At 38.8% G+C, this 21,312-nt stretch overlaps 1 protein-coding gene across 1 annotated transcript in view; it reads right to left on the bottom strand.

The window, feature by feature from the left end:
* FAM160A1 (family with sequence similarity 160 member A1) overlaps nt 1-21,312 on the bottom strand; it is an 83,520-nt gene that overhangs the window by 31,545 nt on the left and 30,663 nt on the right. Inside the window, exons 3-4 of the mRNA XM_010709551.3 lie at nt 5,617-5,848; nt 4,067-4,693 (exon numbers count right to left, since the gene is read on the bottom strand). Of these exons, the coding sequence (XP_010707853.1) occupies nt 4,067-4,693; nt 5,617-5,718 (729 nt within the window). The 5' untranslated portion in view covers nt 5,719-5,848. The remainder of the gene's footprint in view (nt 1-4,066; nt 4,694-5,616; nt 5,849-21,312) is intronic.

Genomic DNA, 21,312 nt, shown 5'->3' with positions numbered 1-21,312 from the left:
AAACAAAAACTTGAAATAAGTAACTACACAGACATCGTTTCCAGTGCTATTAAGGCTTATAGCTGATACATGTAGATTAGCTATAAGTTTTAGTTACAATTCAAAAAGCAAATTTCCAACTAGCTTTTTACACGGTACTGAATATATTTTGAGTATTGGCAGTTTCAGAACAAGCTTTCAATGATTGTTATTACTTGAAACTGGAAACTTTTAAAATATTATTTACAATTTTTACCCTTCTGACATAATTTTCTACAACTTCAGGACACATTTAAGACGATCCTCATTTTAAGGGCATAAAGACACAACCTGATGGAAATCTTTTTAGCTGTCATTCAATAGACTCTTGCAGGAGTTTTTCCTCTTTTAAGAAACAGCTACTTGATGTCTACATGCATATAAAGTTAAAGCCCAGAGGAAACATAAATGTTTCATCTATTAGAAAACAAACTGTTGACAAAGTACAGCTCAACAACCAAGGGGATTTACGTCCTGATGACATGCAAGTGTAACCAATTACATATGCTAACTCACTTAGTTGGACAAAGGCAGTCCTTCTAAACCTTATCTATTCCTAAAATCACGTAACTTTGAAGGATTTCTTCTGGCATAATTAAGCAAATATCATGAAAAAAATTACTGTGGAAAACTCCTTTTTCACAAACAGATAAATATAAAATAAGTGTTTTGCATATACGTGTTTGTGTGTATATATATATATATAAATGTATATATATATATATAAATGTATATATATATAAAATAACAATAAAAGGTTGCAGAAATATACTAAGAAACCAAAAATCTAAAGCCACTGAGCACAAGCTTTACTTGTATAATCATATTCTTCTGAATCAAAAAGCTCTTTTCCTTGGTGTTGGTAGAAGAACTCAAAGCTGGAAGACATGAGGATCTCCGCAGACCTATAAAAGTATATGTACCCCCCTCCACACTTCTAGTCACAAACCCAGACTTCAGAAAATTCTAGGAAGGAAGAAATTCTGAATGGAGAATTTGAGTTTCATTTGTGTTACTATCAGTTAATTAATGCAAACTTGGTTTTCCATTGTCTGCTTAGAACTTAATTGCTATTCATAAACACACACTCTCACAGAAAGCAACCTGATTTTCAGAACAGCATTCCATAGGCTTTTCTCCTTGACATGGAAGTTTAGTTCTGAAGTACGATACTGACTTTGATCAAACTACACTACTTGCAACTAAAGCAGCAAGCTCACAATCACTCCACTTCTTCAGGTGAGAAATTCTTTAATTTGTCTGACCACTGAAGTAACAAGCAACAGATTACTTTCGTTATCAAGTAGCAAATGGCTCTATGTGAAATTACATTTCTAAAGCACTGAGGAACATGGCCAATGGAAGCCATTTCCTCTATTTAGAGAAAAAGCATTCGAAAATTTTAGTAGAAAAAATATGGTATAAATAGAACTACAGTTTGCCATTATTAGCAGAACTCTTCATGTTTTATAAGAAGGCATACTAAATAATACACGCATACAGGCTACGTGGAGTTTTAACAAAAGATGACAATCATCAATGAAAACCATTATAAAAGGAAAGAAATGAATGAGTTCACATCCCAGGAGAGTAAGGATAGGGTCTTTACTTTAAACAGCATCCTTTCCAATTTCTAGATTTTAGATTTTTTTAGAATTGTCACAGCAGTCCTACAGGCTTACCTACTTTTTCAAGCCTTTCCAGTAGCTTCTTTTTCACCACTGGGTCACAAGTCTTTCTGTTTTACGAACAATCCCCTCAACTAGGATCTTTGTCTTAGTTCATGGAAGACATTGTGTGACTGTGATTTGTTGTCTCAGGCACATTACATAAACAAAACGCTGTGTTGTCAATACATTATCAATTGCTACTTAACCATCTTATTTATACATACGTATAAATTTCTTGCCTTTAATATTTCTTTTTCCTCCTACACCTGTATTTCTATATCTGTATAGCCTGAGCTTCTTGAGTTCATTGCAGCCACACTTCTTTCTGCTTTAATATTTGCTTTTCCAAGTTGTGGTCTATTTACAAAGACAAAGTTTTATGAAGAAGCTCTAAGATGCTATCCTGCTCAAAATTCTATGTAAAAACTGTTTTCCTATCATAATAACAAACACATAACACATTAAATCACAGATTTAGGAAAGCAATAGGTCAAAACATCCTAAAATGATTTGACCAAAGATACAGAAAAACCTCTGAAAACTTCGCTTAACGGTTTGTCTGCACATTCCACGTTAAAAACATTTTTAGTGAAGTGTCCTCACTGCTGCCTGTTCTCTTCCTCCTTTGTAGTTCACTCATCTACAGTTTTGAATACCACAGACAATCCAGTTTTGAAAAGCTGCAAATTGAAGTGAGCTCAAAAAAACAATTTCAAAAAAGCCTTCCGGTTCATTTTGGCACAGCTTTGGATATAAGAAGCAGCAGACTTATTGCCAGACTATCCCAGGGCATGTTTACACTATGCAGTAAGGGGCAGTATAGAAAATTCAGTGTATTAGCAACCAATTAGCCAAGGAACCTGAGACATCACCACACTGATACTCAACACAATCCATATCAGCAAAGGACTGTGCTACCTGTTTTGTGGTGCAGAGTGGGCTCAGCTACTCTCATTTCAGTGATATACAGCAATGTCACTGCTGTCTTTCACCAGAACTAAGCAGTACTTGAGCTCATCACACTCAAACTCAAAAAAGAGTTTATGCCAGCAAGCTAATTCTATGGCACTGCATTAAAATTTTATTACAGACTTAGGCCAGCCTCATTACAGTTCAGACAAGTCCGATTTTAGCACATTTTGACAAGAGGCCATCTTAATTAGAATGATTGTCAATCATGGCTCCCTGCTGTTTGAAGGTTAATATAGCTGGCTTTTATCTTCAGTGTAAAAAGGATTTTTCTTTTTTAATTAATTGGAAGATGTAATTATGAAAGTTATAGCGTGGATCCAATAATTTATCTCAGGATTGTCTCAGGGACAATCTAACTACCAAGTTCATATTTTTAGCAGTATCCATTAAAAAGGGTCAAATGGAGTCTCTCAGCACAAGACGCTTGATGCAATATTTACAACTGACAAAGGAAGCCATTTACAAGTTTCACTTTGGAACTTACAGGCTTCCTCCAGACTGCAAGCCTGCACAACTCTCAAGGAACATATTAATCTGAGAGTAAACAGGGACCTAGGCTGGAATAACCGCTGTGCAAATGTTGAGGTGGAAGGGCAGGCCAAAAACTAATGCAGAAGAGCATCTTCTCTGCAGAGTGATACTTGGTTTTGAATCCATCCATTGCAAATCTCAAAGCAATTTTTGTGAGCAGGCATGAAGAAGCAGGTGCAATAGTGCAGTGCTGTTAGAAAATATATTTGTTTAATCACTAAGATATTTTGTTCATGAAGTACATGAAGTTCATGAAGATTTGCCAGATCTAACAATGCAACACTACTACCAAGTTTTGTAACAGAATACATACCATGATGGTGTTATGGCCAAGACGGCCACTTGGAACCTCAAGACCTGTGACAAACAGCAAGTTTCCCATTTACAGGACTGTTAAACTGACAGTACAGTATGGTATACAGAATTAGTGTAAACAAGTTTTGCCACCAGGATCAGTAACCTGAGGTTCACTTCTCCTATCCCTTCACTCCCAAAAATTTTACAGGGTTCTTAGGGTGAGCCACATCAGATTCCTTCTCTGAAGAGTTCTGCTCTACTCCTATTAGTTTTCCAGTTATACTCACTCTTTGATTTCAAATAAATAAATAAATGGGCCCATTTGCATGGGCCCAAAGGAAAGGAACTGCACTGGTATGGTATCAAGCAGCAATACTGCATCTGGAGTCAGGCCTGGCTTGCATTATGTTTGTAAAACAGCATTATGCTTGTAAAACAGCATTATGTTTGTAAAACAGTTGTTAGCAGAAATAAAAGAAGTAGTACATTACAACAGATCTTTATCAGAAAAGACAGAACAGGACAAGAAGAATAAAGATGATTAGTTTAACACTGAAGATCAAGCAAGAACAACTTACTGGGCAAAAATAGGTGTTTTCTGCTATGTGGTTTGCAACAACGTTGTTTTCTGCTGACAGGGACATAATGAAGAGCAGTGCATCACGAGCCTGTTGGCCTACTCTTCCTTCTCGATGAATAAAGGGAATCAGGAGGGAAAATATGAGGAAATTGGCAGCTCCTTGGTCCTCACTGGTGTGGAAAAACAGTTCTAGAATGGAAGGATCTTTGGCTATTATAGAACAGAGCTGATTCAGGAGGACAACTAGCTCTGTTTCCACTGTTGGAGTAGCTGTTCCTGAGCAGGAGCTCAGCAACATCATCAAAGGCTTCAAGATCGGCTTGTGATGTAGCAAAGGCTGATGAGACTGGGTTACCAGCATTTCATACATTTTGAGTTGCTCAATTTTTGTCTCATCAGTGAACTCTCGCCGCAAGCTCCAAAGAAAAAGTTTCTCCATTATGTTTTCTGAGACCACAAACTCTAGAATGGGTCCCATTGAAGCATCCTTTGCTTGCTCCTCAATGAGTAAGAAAAGCATGTGCTCCACATAGTTCTGAACAGTGCTGGCTTCATCAGGTGAAATTGCACCATACTTGGCTTGAGTATTTTTCAAAGGATCATGTTTCTCTAAGATTTTTAGAACCTAAAGATAAACAAAGGCAGATCAATCATTTGAGCATACATTTAAAAATATTCACTAAGCTATATACAAAAGGAGAAAAAAGGCCTCAAAATTCGTATCATAGAACTTAAAACAAAATGATATATATTGTATTTATACTTCTAGTTTCTGTCAGTCAAACTTCCTACAGATAAATGTTTTGGATATCCTAGACTGAAATTTGGGTTGTTTTTTTTTTCCACTTACCTAAATTTGCCACTTGTCCTGCTGCTGAAAACTTGGACTTCTCTTAAGCATTAAAAAACTAGGTTCTCTTACGACTTCAGAAATTGAGTTTTAATATTTGCAGTAAGCTTCTCTGCCAGAGAGGGCTAAAATGAAAGGGCTTGCCCTTCATGCCGAGTAACTGAGCTCAAGAACATCAGTGCTGCAAGGTGGTTTACAGTGGTAAAGAAGCCCACATAGCTAATCTCTCTCTGCCACATCTTCAGTGATATCAAACGGTCACCACTGCCCCAAAACTCTTGCAACATTCCATATACATTTCAAGGCTGAATAATAATTATCATCCCAGCATTCAAACCCCTGCCTTAAATTCTGTTCTGCATGCAATCAATGAAGCTCATTATTTGTGAAAAAGCCACTGCATTTAGTCCTTTCGTGGAGGATAACTGCCACAAAACCACAAGGGAACAACAGCCCCTACCCCAACATGAGTGCTTAACTGCAGTTAAGTGGCAAAAGATGGCTCCTGAACAACACTTCTTTAACACTGGAAAAGTCTCAGAAACACTACCACCCCTTTCTGCAGCAGTCAGCTCAATGTCATGTTCTGCATGAAAGATGCATGTTTCTCAGAAACTCAGGATAACTCCAAAAGTAAGAATGAAGCAAATTCCCATAAATACAACCTACTTCAAATCAATAAAACTCAGTAGCATTACCTGTGCCCAGTGTGTTGTAAACACTATCATGCAGGTTTCCGGGTCAACCCCCTGCAGGCTCAGACCCTGCTGATTTTTTCTGATACTAGTTCCAGAGGACATGATAAAGTTTCCAAAGGTCAACCCACTAGGCCATGCTGAATTTCCTTTGAAAATCCTGTTGTTAGTGAAAGGTGTCCAAGCATCATGAAGAGATCAATATCCCTTTTTGAGCTTCGGTATCCACAGGACTCTGTTTAAAAAAAAAAAAACACAAAACAAAACACATCTATATACACCAAATTTTATGTGTGTAAATACACACACACACACACTCACACACACAGAATCTACTTCAAGATACCACCAAAATCCTTTTTGATTTCAATTCAATTGGAGAATGGAAATTTTTAAACTTTTTAAGTTACATGTGACCACCATCTTAGACTTTTCCTTATATAATAATTTTTAATCCTTAAGCAGGTCTTATGAACAAAGGTGCTATTCAAATATACGTCAAGTCTTTTTTTTTTTCAATACAGTAAGCATTGTAGGCTTACACTACTTTGTTTGCATTATGTTTCTGTCATGTAAACACAACTGTGTTCAGAGTGCCTTAATAAGTAATGTTGAATAGACTACTTTAGTTAAAAAAAAGCACAAGTTAGTTCTACATTTTAAAAAACAGTATTAGAAGGATACAATTGCAAATATTTAAATGCTTCTGTCAGAAAGCATACCATAAAGAGTTGGAAATAACTGTTGAATATCACATGCACATAGAAACATGTACTTCTATCTACACCAAAGGACAATAATAAAAAAAAGGACATAAAAAAACACTTCATGTACTCAAAATCAAATAAATTGAGATGTCATTTTTAAGGGAATATCAGAATAAAACCAAACATTGGTACTTTCTTTTCATCCATTATTTAATATCCTAGCTATCTGAGTATCAAAGCAGTTTCAAATCCACAAGAGAAAGTTAAAATGAAATGAAGACTGATATCTTCCAGATATTTATGAGGCTTAAGAGAACATATTATTACTTCAAGACACAATTTCTGTGTTGCACAGTTTCCATTTTTTTTTTTTTTGTCCCTCCATCAGCTTTAAACTCATATTCTTTTCTTCTTTGCAAACCAACTAGGTGATTAATTTCATTTGATGTCAGAGCAAAAAAAAAAAAAAAACCTCCAGAGTTTAGGAAGACACTAAGTGCACAACATGTTCCTACAGCTCATGTATATTACAGAGGAACTGTATTAATTAGAGTGCATTTTGAAATGTTCTGCTTTCCCCCCCTCTCCATTAGCATTCCATAAAACCTGGATATTCTTTGGCTTAGTTAAATACATGAGGAGATTTCTGTAACATAAGATGTCACACTCTGTAAAGCAATTCTTTGCTCATATAGTAGCTATTCCCATGCATGTATCCTACAAGATATTTATCTTTACCCCGCAGCAGACATCTCTGCTCTTTGCAGGTATGCTCTGCAGAGCATATCTTCTTGAAAAAGCAAAACATACTGACTGCCACAAAAGCAACAGCATATTTTGCAGTTTTTAAAATAGCCCCAAAAAGTCCAGGCTACAATATTAGTAGTTCTGAAACAAACAACAAACAAACAAAAGTTTCTAAAGAAATGTCATCTTGTTTCTCTGTACATTCACATGTTCAAGAATCAATTGCATACTAGGATCTTCCCTCCATCCCTCAGCCCTCACATGTAAGATGCAGATGACATATTTCCTAAACACTCCCACCCATGCAATACAATTAACATGATACAGTTTATCCCTTCTGAAGAGAAAACATTCCTTGCATGGAGGGCACAGCATAAATCTGGGGATCATTTATCTCTCTGAGTAACACTGCTTGCAAAACAATGCTCCCCTCCGTTTCCTACTGTGTGTTCAACACATACACACCTTTTGGTGACATTTCCTAGGAGCACTAGAAAAAGCCTGCTCCAAGTAGTTTGCCTAGTATAATATCTAACAATCCAAAGGAATGTTTAATTGACCTATAATTTACATCACCTGTCCGCTGCATACCAGTTTCCCCGTCATCAGCCCTCTCCTCTAAACACAGATCTCCCCATTTCCATAGCAGCTGAGCAGACTCCTGCAGGCAGAAGTGCCCTTCGCTGTACAACCCCAATTCACCCCTCGAGCAGATCTGTCCTGTGCATGAAATGAAGCAAGCAGCTTTGGAAAAACTATGTGATCATGTAATTAAAGATGGTATCATAAGGTGCAGCAAGAGAACTTAATTAACAATGCAGAGGCAAGCTCATTTCTGGAATTTACTAGTATTGAGTTGCTTGACTTTTCAACTTAGAGGTTGTTTCAAGGTAGAGTCTGCATGTTGTTTAAGAGTTTATTTAAATAAAATAAAATGATATTACACATCTAGATATCACATGGGAAATAGTCATCAAAATGATACCAAAAGTCATATCACAAAGTTCTGGCCAACTATTTAAGCCAGCAAAGAGCAATAAGGGAGGCTTTCCTCATTAATGCTGATAAAAATCAGACTGGTGACTCTTGAGATGCACGCAAAGCTCTGGAACATAACGTGAAGAACAGATACGGCCCCCCCATGAAACCAGCCTCCATGTCAAGCAGGCATACTCCCTGCTTTCCTACACAAGTTTATTTTTTATACAAGATATTTAAGAGCTTTTTTCCATTTCCAAATCTGATTTGGACACACTCATATGACACGCTGGTTGTTCTCAGATTCATGTCAGCAGTTGGATTCAAATTACATCTTTTACAGACTTAGATGCTGGTAGATCAAAACCACACAGGCTTTTGTCACAGTTCCATCTGTTTCCATGACCAGGGGGAGAGCAGACCCACAGGAAGAGGAGGAGGTGGGAAAAGGGAAAAGGTAGGGAAATGGCCCTAGGCGAAGGAAAAAAATGATGCAAACTATAGGAATTCTATATCACCAACCATAGGAGACTTTTACAAAGATTCCCTTGAACTGCTGTTGCATGCATTCTGCCCCATCTACTCACTGTGTCTTGTTACTAATAGCACAAATGCTACCCTATTGCTTCACAGAGATCTTTAGGATAGGAATGAGAAACACTGTAAATCAGCAAATTCACCTCCAGCATTCATGCATTTTAAAAAGCCTTGCACTTAACAGTAGACTGCACATACGCACATCACAACATTAAAGTGATTTACATATCTAATAACAAAGAATCTTGAAATGGTCATTCATCCCTTGGTAACAAACAGAAATCTCTCAGACAGCAAAATTCAATCAAAATGTGCATTCTGAACATTCACCCTATTGCAGAAATTCATCATAAGCAAACTGACTGAAGATTACAACAAAGAACATAATTACCCTGTTTATCTTATTAGCTGAAAACAGAACAACTTGCCTCTAGCAAACATTATATTCACTTGCACCTAGCCCAGCTATCACATCAGAAATTTAGAAAGCACAGACCTTCCCTTCACAGTGGCAAAGACTACGGCCTTTTAATCATCTTTATTTTAAAAGTAACTAGACAGCAACAAGCAAGACTGCAACACGCACTAAGTCCTCTGAAATCAAATCAATTCCCTTAAGGAAGCAAATATTTCCAACCTGGAAACCATCTTGAAATATCATGACTTTTTAGCAATACAAAACAGTAATAGATTGTGTGAGCTTTGAAGGGTTAAGAGTCTGAAATACTGTTTCAAAAAGTATACACAACTTTATCAACTTAAGTGGCAATAGAGTAAATCCTGAAAGCAGGGTACATGCTTCAAAAAGGAAACTGATTTGGAAGTGATAGTATACTGCACTATACATATCTACCTACAGTTCCTATGCTCTTGTTTTAGCAGTACTGCAAATAATATATTCATTGTATTCACTGTAAGCAGATTTATTTTCCACTAGATTAGCAGGTTTTCCTGATTATTTTGCAAGGACAAATTGCCGCAGTAATGGCAACGTTGAATTATTCTTTGCAAACTAAAGCTAACTCTGATTAAGTAGGACAAATGGCCTGATAATACTGCATAAAAATTAGGGAAAATGAAAAAAAATTATAAAATGCCAAACATAGAAAAAGAAGTTGGTATGAACTCGGGCATCCTTAAAAACAAAAATAATGGTTTATTTTCATCATTTTTTATCAGTTCAGAGTTGAACTGAGTAGTTTTAGATTAATGATGAGACTGAAACCCAGCAACTGGACTGGCAGTGGATATCCAATTTCTGTTTTCCTTCAGAAGTCTGTAAATCTTCAACTCTTTTTCCACAGCTGATTATAGGGCTCAACTCCCCAAACAACAGAAGTACTTATTTTATTGAAAAGTACACTGTAAGAATAGCCCAGCAGAGAATCCCTTGTCAAGTTATAGAACCATAAAATCATAGAATGGCCTGGGTTGAAAAGGACCATAATGATCATTTAGTTTCACAACCCCCCTTCTATGTGCAGAGTCGCCAACCAGCAGACCAGGCTGCCCAGAGCCACATCCAGCCTGGCCTTGAATGCCTCCAGGGATGGGGCATCCACAGCCTCCTTGGGCAACCTATTCCAGTGCATCATCACCCTCTGGGTGAAAAACTTCCTCCTAACGTCTAACCTAAACCTCCCCATCTTAGTTAAAAATTTTTCCCCCTTGTTCTATCATTATCCACCCATGTAAACAGCTGTTCCCCCTCTGTTTATATGCTCCCTTCAAGTACTGAAAGGCCACAATGAGGTCTTCCCGGAGCCTTCTCTTCTCTAAGCTAAACAATCCCAGTTCCCTCGACCTTTCTCCATAGGACAGGTGCTCCAGCCTTCTGATCATCTTAGTGATCCTTCTCTGGACCCATTCCTGTGCCAGTGGCCCAAGCCCTGGATGCAATACTACAGGTAGGGCCTCACAAGAGCTGACCTTGGCCTCACTGACCCTTGGGGACACTGCTTGTGACCGGCCTCCACCCTAACACAGAACCATTGATCACAAGCCTTTGGCTGCAACCAGCCAACCAGTTCTTAATCCATCGAACAGTCCATCCTTCAAATCCATACCTCCCCAATTAGAGAGAAGGATGTGGTGAGGGACCACATCAAAGGCCTTGCAGAAGTCCAGGTAGATGATAACTGTTGCCCTTCCCCCATCCACCGATGCCATCACTCCATCATAGAAGGCCTCCGGATTGGTCAGGCATGATCTGCCTTTGGAGAAGCCACGCTGGCTGTCTTGGATCACCTCTTTGTCTTGTATGTGCCTTAACACATTAACTAGGAGGATCTGCTCCATGACCTTCAGAAGCGAGGCTTACCAGTCTGTAGTTCCTTGGGTCATCCTTTCTCCCTTTCTTAAAAATGGGAGTAATGTATCCCTTTCTCCAGCCATTGAGGATTTCACCCAACAGCCTCAAGTTTTCAAATATGATGGAGAGCAGCTCGGCAACCGCATCAGCCACCTCTCTCAGAACTCTTGGATACATGTCATCCAGCCCCATGGACTTACATACATTACATTTTATGAGGAGGTCTCGGACTTGTTCCACTGCTAGAGTGAGACAGAAGCAGACCCCAACCACTAGATGCCCTTTACTGGACTGATACAGATTTTAATCCGTAAGCTCTCAGTCTGGTCACGGCTGTTACTCAGACACAGCTCTTCACAATCATTCCACTTCCTAACACAGAGGAAAACTCCCCCTCACCTCCTACCCTATCTCTTCTAAGAAGTCTGTAGCCCTCAATCACAGTATGCCAGTCATGCGATTCATCCCACCATGTTTCTGTGATTGCAATGAGATCATAATTTTCCAAGCCCATCATGGTTTCCAACTCCACCTGCTTATTTCCCACATGCTGCACACATCAGTGCAAAGGCACTTCAGCTGGACTTTCTGGCACGATACCTTTCTAGGAGGCCTTTCCTCAAACCTTCAAAAGAAATCTGAAGTTTTCACCCACTGCTCCCTAGAGGAATATGAGAAGGCTTCGGATTGGGGGTCCACAACATTACCTCCTCTGAGAAGTCCCCAGAAGATCCTTCAGGACAGTTAGGAGGTTTTTCCCCTGCAATGGCCTACAAAGACAACATCCCCAAGCCCTTCTCTGTCCTCCTGACTTCCACCCTCTTCCCCCATCAAATCTAATTGAAATTTCTCAACTACTCACTCCGCCCTAACAAGCATCATTTTATCCCCTTCCCCCTTCATACCTAGTTTAAAGCTTTCTCAATGAGCCCTGCCAGCTCCTGGGCTAGGATCCACTTTCCCCTCGGAGACAGGCACAGAGTAAACTGCAAGCTGCCAGCCCCTCTGCACAGGCACATTTTTGCTGGCTTCAAAAAAGCCCTAAAAAGAGCTTTTTGGTCAGCCTTTTTCACTTCAGATCCCTTGCCCAGTGCAGTGTTACCTGCCCTGAAGTTGGTCTCCGCAGCAAAATCCACACTCACTGGAACACCTCTTCACAGGTTTCACTTTTGATTTTTAAAAAAGCAGCAAAGAAGTTTGCATGATCGGATCTTATCAGGCAATGCACGACATACAGACAAAAGATGCACGGCCTTATATAGCAATACAGAGCCAAAATACACTGCAAGGCTTTCCAGTTCAAACATCAAAGCAGACTTTTGCTGAAGCTCTAAGACGTGTTCTCCAGCAGTTCTCGTGTGCAACTGTACTTCTGTTACTGAATTCTGAATGTTTTTGTCCTACTGGTTAAAGATTTCCACCCTATCAGTCCAGTGACAAGGGAGAGATGGATAAGAAACCTTGACGTTAATGAAAGAAACAGCATATATCAAATCATTTTCACGGAACAGCGTGGCATAAAGGAGCTTGAAATTAAACAACTTCAAAGGAGCAGAGGGAAATTACGTGGTCTTAAGCATACAAGCTATACAACCACATCCCTGCAGACTCTGGTAAGTGGATAAGGGACAGTAGATGAAAAAATGAGTGACAATTTTTAGCATGCCTCAACTTAATTCCAGCTTAAAAGAGACCTTCTTCAACGTTTGTTTATTTTTGATGGAAAAGAATGCTTTCTGCATATGTTTGTCAGCTTTTCTTTAGGGACTACATTTTGCTACAAGCCTATGAAGAAGAGACACGCCCTCAGTCTCAATGGTCTAATACATTCACTACCAGAATGCAGAAGGAATACAGCTCAGTGGAGAACAGCAACTGTGGTGGGAAACTGAAAAAATGTTGGTGGTCAAAAGCCACTACATCAAATGTTCCTCTTTTTGCTTAAGTATTACCAGTGGAACTCTACTAGCAAGAAAACTATGGCATATTAACAAAGGAACACTTAAATGACGTTAACAATTCTTCTCCTTCATTTCTTTTTCCACCTTTCAATACTGCAGTCCACTAATTGTCTTGTCCTCTGTCCACCTCAAACATCTCACATTCAGTCAGCTTTCTTCCACTTGTCATCACTACCAACTATCCGCAAAGAGACAATGCCTTCCATGTGTGGGTGGAATAAGATACGTTTTGCATCAGTGAAGCAACCTGCTTAAAAGCTTAACAGAGAACAAGCCGTCACAAATTGTGAAGCAACGGTTAATAAAGTATCAATCTGTTTTCATCAAGCACAATTTAATCCAACTTGATAACATGAAAGTGTCGTGTAACCTGTCCCCACAGAGACCACATAAGAAGTTCTACCTCCTGAGAGAAACTACATGCGTTATGTTTTATAATGAGATAAAAATCTTCCTGTCCCACCTGCAGTCAGTTTAAAACACTATTCCCCTTTCCTCAAATGTCCTGAGAGATACCCTACTCATGTGCTTTTTGTGGCTTCACACCAGCTCAGATACCTAGCTTGGGTACTACCAGCCTCTTCACATGACCCACACAATCCTGTGGTGTTGGTCATTAGGGGATTCAGTTCATGGCTTTAAAGAAATACACAGCTCTCCAGTCACGTGAATGAGCAATACCCCAGAGTAAATATAGCAGTGGTACAAGGCAGGGTGCACACCCAACCACCCTGATTCCCAAGTGCAGCAGCAGCATAAACAAGTGTACTGAAAGGCAGGCACCAGGATCAACTCTCTCACTGGAGAGAGCTGGAACACAGGCTCAGCCAAATCTACAGCTATTTCTATTGCATGGATTAGCTAAAATGAAAGAACAGAGGGATCAGTTGAATGGTATGGCCAAAAACGCATTGATGGATTATGGTAGAAATTACATACAGTGTATCTAGGAGGTACAGTTATAAGCAGCAGAAACAGTTCAGCAAAGGGCATATTACAAAGCTAGAGAAATGGCAACAAGCGCTCAAGGAAACTGTAATTAAACAAAGCAGAATACCTGAGAGACTCTGACCTTCTTAAGGAGGGCTCCTGATACACCACAGGGCATGTTCATCCACTGCCATCATTAGTACACAAGCAATTTTCCTGGAACTCAGGAGCATACTATCACTACAGGTGCTGTCACAAAGACCCGGGAGGAAGGAGGTGCAAGTTCATATCCCTAGGTCATCAATCTGAAACTGAGAAGGGCCGTGGGAAATAAGGCTGCCAGTCTAGTGGTATTACTTGTTCCTTTCAGACTTCCAAGGAACATAAACCTGTTTTTCTGTTTTATTTGATCTCCCCCAGTCTTGGCCTACTATATAAAGACAACAATTCAGTGACAATTAGAGGCTGAGAACACACAATGTTGGCTAAAAACTTGAAAACAAAAAGGCAGCTGAGGTTCGTAACATCCAAGATACATCTCTCTATGCTTTCTTTGACAGAAACACTAAGACACTATATGACTAGTTATCTTGTTATCATTTACAGACAATTGCTATAGAAGGAGTATGAGAGACTTAATTTAAAACTGAAAATTAAAATTACTTTGCAGAAAAGTTTGTTTCTATTTATACACTAAGGAACACAGATATCACTGAACTGAAACTGATTGAAGAGCTTTAACTTCACTTGTTCATTCCCAAAACACAGCCAAAAGAAAAGCATTTTTCCTGAAAGAACCAATTCATTAACATGGCCGAGGACCACAGACTGAAGTGTTTGTAGTTGTATTAGGTGAGACATCATAAAAAACAAACTCTCAATTTAAAACCATATTGTGAATATTCTTACATATCAAGTTTCAAAGGAGAAGAGAACACCCCAAAGGGCACAGAACAAGTCAACAAATATGAGCTACGCTTTCAATTCATTGATTCATAGAGGAACTGCAAATATCAGCTGCTGCATCTACAGCAGTAATTTTTATTTTCCGGTCATCACTGAAGTGAATTATTGGGAAAAAGCAGTTGTTGCCAACATCCCCATCTCTACTGGGAATTTGTGCAGAGTTTATTTCAAAATCTGTCACCACGTAGGAGTCGGAAGGAGCAGCATATTCAGAAAGCAGACATTACATAAACCCCTCTTAATGTTCTGGTTATGCTCATGGAAGAGAAAAATCAAAACGAACCACTCAATCTGTAACACGGATTTTGCTTTCCAAGATAACATGTCACACATGGTATCAGAATTAGGTCATAAGAACTTGGCCCCAGCTTGCTCATAGTTTAGGAAAACACCAGCTTCTTAAGGTGTGATGCTGAAATGAGCTTTCTTTTTAAAGGCGTTCTGTTTTCATAGTTTTTTTCTTTTCTGAAGGTTAAACAGTGCCTATAGCTGAAAGTATAAAATAAATTCGTAACAAAAAAAATAAGCTGCGTATCTGGAAAACCTTCCTGAGAGGAAAATGGGTGAGGCTAGAGAAGGAGTAGAAGACGATCTTCTAAAGATTGGAAACTATTTTCAGAACATGAGTGTACAGTTAGGAAATGCTCTCTTCCTGAGAAAACAATGGTCTACAAAATTGTTATCAATATACCCATAATTCTCATACTCAGATTACTGAAAACAAGAATCAGCTAGATATTTTCTGCCTACAACAGGAATATGTAAACAGTGTTTCAAGTGATTTGCATAACGTGTCAAACTAGTCTTTATAATAAGTGTAAGCTGCCCAGGACTGATGTTCTCAAGTACAGAAAGTGACATTAAAGATGATGTGCACGCTTTCAGCACTAATCCATAATCAAATGCAGATATATGCTGTAAACCTTCCGCATATCTCTACTTCCTGATAAACAAGTCACAAACATTGCTTTCCTTCCAAAATCTCACGTGATTCAACAGATTCCAAATATAGCCCAAGCACAAGAGTTAACAGTAGAACACCACTAAAAGGTCACCCTGATTACTCGATCAATAAACCAACAAGCCAATCAGCTTCCCCAGAGGATTGTTATCAAGATTTCACTGAGAAAAGAACTTCCACTTTGCACATAAATTTCCTCTCTCTCATCCACTTGCACGTGTTACTTCTTCTCTTTACCTGCCTCTCTCAAATGAAAAGCCCAGGAATAGGATATAAGACGCCATTAAATCTAAACTGCTAGGCATGGAATGAATATTGCACGGTTGTTAACATACTACTTATTCTAGAAGCATATTTCTCTCTCCTCTCAGGAATTCATTTGCAATACTAAGTTGTTTTTTTCCTAGGAAAAAATATTTTTACAACTGTGTATAAATTTAGGCAGCTAGCAATTACACAATAAAAACCTCCCACTTTCTCAGTATATTCATTATAGTACACGGACTATAATAATTGACTAGATGACTTTAAATCCTCATTTGTCTTTCTGTACATGATTACCTGAAAGTACTCATTTCAGAGAGAATTTCCACCCAAGATGACTACCAGCCAAGTCAAGATTATTTCCTACACTCTGAAGCGATAACCTGCTAGTGACAGGATGAACTAATGGATGAAGGGGATGGCCAAAAGCACACTGTTGCACAGCTTCAGGACAACTGCTTCACTATGTTGCAGCATGGCACATATTACCCAGCAAGCCCACTAAGCTTAAAAAGCTGCTAAAACCTGAAAGGCCATTTCCATACCTCATATTATGTACCATGCATCACCTGATATTAGGTAGAAATTTGTAATAAAATATTATATCCAGTGGATTTACACTTATGAATGTAAATCCATTTTCATGTGTGTTTTTTTTTCTTTTTAGAAAATTCAAAGGAAAAACAGAAAGAACAGACCATCATGTAACCACCCATTGTTTGCATCAGGCATTTGCAATTTACCTTGGAGAAAGCTCCAGAAGCTAGTGAACTCTCTTTGTCCTAAATTATATTCTATGCTTGGCAAAGAGGAAAGCAATTGCAAACCTTTTTTCATTTCCTTTTTATGACTATCAATTGCCTAATTTGGGAATAACACTGAATAAAGGTTATTGCTTAAGATGAGATCCACAAATCACTATGGCACACTGTTCACTGAAGAACAAGGATGAGAAAGAGGAAGAAAAGCCAAGGCAGAACAAGTACTTCTTACAAAATCCTAATTCACCAGCTACGTAATACAGAAACCGCAGGTATTTGGTCTCATAGGAAATCACACAGAAATGCTGCTTTCCCTCTCACCTTCTACTCCAGCTCAGAGAATACACGGAAAGTTGAAGTTTCATGTCACATTAATTCCTACTGCAAAGTCAAAAATTTCCATAAAGTAACACTTCGCCTATCTCTGAGCACAGCTTCACAAAAAACCTTCCTCTGCTCCTGCAGCAGTGCACTTATTTAAAAATTCCAGTACAAATCTGAACGCTGAGTGGATTTCGGCAGATTTTGGCTTTCTGTACGTACTTGGAATTTTCTGCTTTTAACACACGTGCTTGTGAATAGCAAAATCCGGAGACTGCCGGAATTCTTATTAGTGCATAAAAATCCACATCAAAGAAAAATCCCATGTTACTGAATTTACATTTCCATTTCTGCTCAGTTTCTTTGTATGTTATGCAGGTGGCAGGTGCTTTTCTTGCTTCTCAATCTTTCCCAGGAGTAAAAGTATTTGTTTAAGTGTAAACAGCGTTAAGCTGTCCATTATGCAGAGTAAAAACTAATCCTTCATCCCTTATTTCATAGAATAAATGTACTCTGTTATGAGAGTATGTTACTGTCCTATCTGGAAACTGAAAGCAATTCCAGCATCTTCCATTCTTGCGTCCATCTCTGTCTGGATAATGACAAAGCCATATGAAAGCACTGGCAAAAAAAGAACTGTCGCTACAGCACTTCTCTACAGTAATGGTCTCCAGCATATTTCCAGCTTTAAGATAAAAGAAAATCAGTTAAGTAAAGGAACAATTAAAGAATTACAGAAATCTAAAACACTGCCATGACAATTTTGTATAATTTTTCAGTCTTACCTTTGAATCTTTGTGTAAATGTGAACAGAATTACAGACATTCTTCTGGTCCAGTGAGGAATGAAGACAAATTAGCAACCTCCACACCCTAGAACACAAGGGAGGGTAAGTAATAGGCCTTTCTGAATTGCAAATGAGGACTACACATCTGAAAAAGAGACTGCTCTGAAAAAAACAAAGAACCTTGCAAATTTTGCAGGAGATGGTGTCTACCAAAAGGTGGAGTTAACATCACAAGTCATTAAAAATAGAATTCAGTTACTATTTAAACTTTCTAACACTTGAAATGCTCAAGACCGATAGCTGAGTAATGAAAACAGCTGGATGCCAGCTCAAGCAGGAATGCTTCACTGAACAGATAACCAAGTCAAACCATGACCCCTCCCATCTGATTTTGTAACACCTAAGGAGACAACTACAGGCGTGGGAAAGCACAAGTCCCACCTGTGATACATTGTTTGTATTCCTATGGGCACGCCTCCGAAAGTGGGAAACATCTGAGCACATCTTCGGGAACGCTGCTGCTTTTCTCTCCTGCTGCCATCCTTCCTTCTGAGGCTTTTGGAGCTGTAGGAGTTACAGTCACACCAACACTTCAGTTCTTGTTTTTATAAGTAGTTGAGTAGTACTGTTATCTTCTATACCTGAAATCTAGTGCCTTTCCTATCCCGTTTCCCCTTGGCCCAATTTTTTCAACGCATCTTGATCATTTTCCTGAGAAATTGCAGTCTGCATGTTCTTTGAAGTCGCCCGAGGCAAAGTTACATACGACATAACAATCCTCACACAGCTCCAAGTACAAGGTGAAGGCAGAAACAGTCAGAAACTGTACACAACAGTTGGTCGGTACGCACATACGTTGAACGTTAGTCAGCCATAACCACAACATCTTTGAAAGTAGGATTCCAGCTTTATTCCTGAGCACACGCTTTTTGAAATTAGATTGCAACCTTTTTCTACTCTCTGATTTCAGAGAGTAAATAGGCTTTAAGAAACAGAAAGCACGTCAAATCATTTTTTTTATTTGATACATCTACTAAGAAAAGTACAGTAATAGTAGTATACGGAAAACTATCATCAATTACCAGTTATCTCTGCTGAAACTAAATGTACAGCCATTACAACAGCCACTGCCATGTTTACACTGTGTTTTTTCCACATCTTACTGTTTTATCTTCAAATCCCTCTCTCTCCACAGACACCACATTACTTGCATCATAACTCACGCCATGGACACTCCAGTGATGACACACTTCAGAACTGCTTCTGAACATCTCTCCAGCACCTGGGTATCACTGCTGCTCTCAAGCAGATTGCACTCTGAATAACATTAACCTCCAATACTGAGAGAGTCACTGCATGTCCAAGGAGGCACTTCAATAACTTTACAGGACAATCTGCATACAATCGAGTGCAGACTCCAAAAGAGTAACTGAAAATAAATGGTGTTACTACTGAGTCAGCACTGAGCCAACCATATATGATTAATGACAAATTAATCAAAGATGATAGAAAACTCTCTTCACAAGTGCAGGTACCAAAAGCACATCCACCTGCAATTACACATGCCACAACAATCAAGCTAACTGGAAAGAACCAGAGCCCAAAGTTGCCAACACTTGAAAATTCACAACAGGTGGACTCAACAATTATAGGTGGAGTTGCTACAACGCAACCACAACCTGTAACTCAGCAGCACTGGGAGCCAAGATCTTTTTCTAATAGGAAAAATTGACTTTTCCCTGTGACAGTGTACCTGTCTGCCAATGCAACCATCAACAAGATGAATGCAAAAAAAAAAACAAAAAAAAAACACAGTACTATGATGTACGACTACTAGCATAGTAAACCTACCACCAGAAGCAGCAAATTGATTCTGTGGACCCCTGAGGGCTGTAGCTACTGCAGCTAAAACCCAGCACTGCACCAGTTGTCCCATCTCACATCCCTCAGAGTACTACAATGGGTTTTAAATACCAATTTCACACAAGGTGGTAAGAAAATAAATAAATCTTATACTTCTAGCAACCATTTAAACAACAGATCCAATCACAATAGAGCATTTCAGAGAAATATGAAGTATAATTCTAATATTTTTCTACAAACTGGTATAATTATTAAAGAAACCAATCTGAGAAGATTAGAATAAAATTTTCAAAACAAATACTTCACAGAACTAAATGTGAACCAAATCGATGTACAACATGAAGCAATTGAGTTTGTTGCCTCAGACAGAAGAACCAAGCGTGCTCCCACATAGTTACCAAACCTTACGTCTACTGGGAAACCCTCAAACCTTGAAAGTTTCTAGATGGGCTTGACAAACTCCACTGGAATCAGACAAAATTTGCGTGAGCACTTTGATGAGAAAAAGTATTAAGTGGACTTGCCAGAAGAATTCTCACATATCTCTTAAATTTCCTCTTACTTGCTCTGAGTAGCATACTGGAGACACAACTGTCCAAAGAAATTGATAAAAAAGGCACAGAAGGACCAGCCTGCATGCAAGAGTTCAATGCGAGCCTAAGGCAAGTCATTCAGCTCAGATTCTCCCGTATGACGGGAGAAACAGACTTTGGAAAGGCTTCAATTATTGCTAGCATAACAAGTCACTGTTACTCAGCTAACAGTCTGGCAGCACTAACTGCCCAGGAAGCTGAGTCCCTACCCAGCATACACAGACAACGTATTCAGACCTCTGGTCTAAAAAAACAGAGCTTTGGGAAACCCCTGCTTGGGGAAAAGTTTCTAAGCTCAAGGTCTACAAGTAATGAATTCTCATCTTACCTTTATTTCTATATTTTGGCATTGCACAGAAAAGATGACAGAAGGCCCTCTAAATGAAGGGGAAAAAAAATACATTAAGTATCCTAGAAAACGGATGGGAGGATTTCAAGCAATGTATGGTTATTATTTGAGTGCCATTTTGCTTCGTAGATTAGAGGATATAATCAGTAGATGATGCAGCCATGATTTACAAAGCACAGTCTTATTAAAGACTAATGAGATAAACATGTTAAAATTTACATTTTGCTCCACAGATAAGGTTCATTGGCACACTTATTTCTAACACCATGGTTTGAATATTAAACCTACTTATTAATGTCTAGTAAAGATAATTATACCATTGAATGGCATTGAACTGAAATAACCAAGCAGAATATTAGAACTATACTCTTTGGTAGTACTGTAGCTCTGAAGTTTAAGTGTTCTGCACCTGGAAATATACACCTGTAGAACTAATGCTGTTAGAAGCACAACCCTTCTGTGGCATTCTCCTTACTCTTCCAAAAGCCCAAAGACATGTTCTAACCATGCAGCTGGCAGGTAAACATTGCTTGTTACTATGATTTCAGTAGCATCTGTCCATTTTACTGCAGTAACAATGAGGATTAAGTGACAAGTATTTTTGTGTCTACAATGTATTGTATTACACTTGGCTTATGCTCTCTAATCCCCAAAAAAAAAAAA

The sequence above is a fragment of the Meleagris gallopavo genome, chromosome 4 (genome assembly GCF_000146605.3).
Source record: "Meleagris gallopavo isolate NT-WF06-2002-E0010 breed Aviagen turkey brand Nicholas breeding stock chromosome 4, Turkey_5.1, whole genome shotgun sequence".
NCBI lineage: Eukaryota > Metazoa > Chordata > Aves > Galliformes > Phasianidae > Meleagris > Meleagris gallopavo.
The sequence above is the reverse complement of the archived record's forward strand: the minus strand, read 5'-3'. Positions and strand labels throughout refer to the sequence as shown.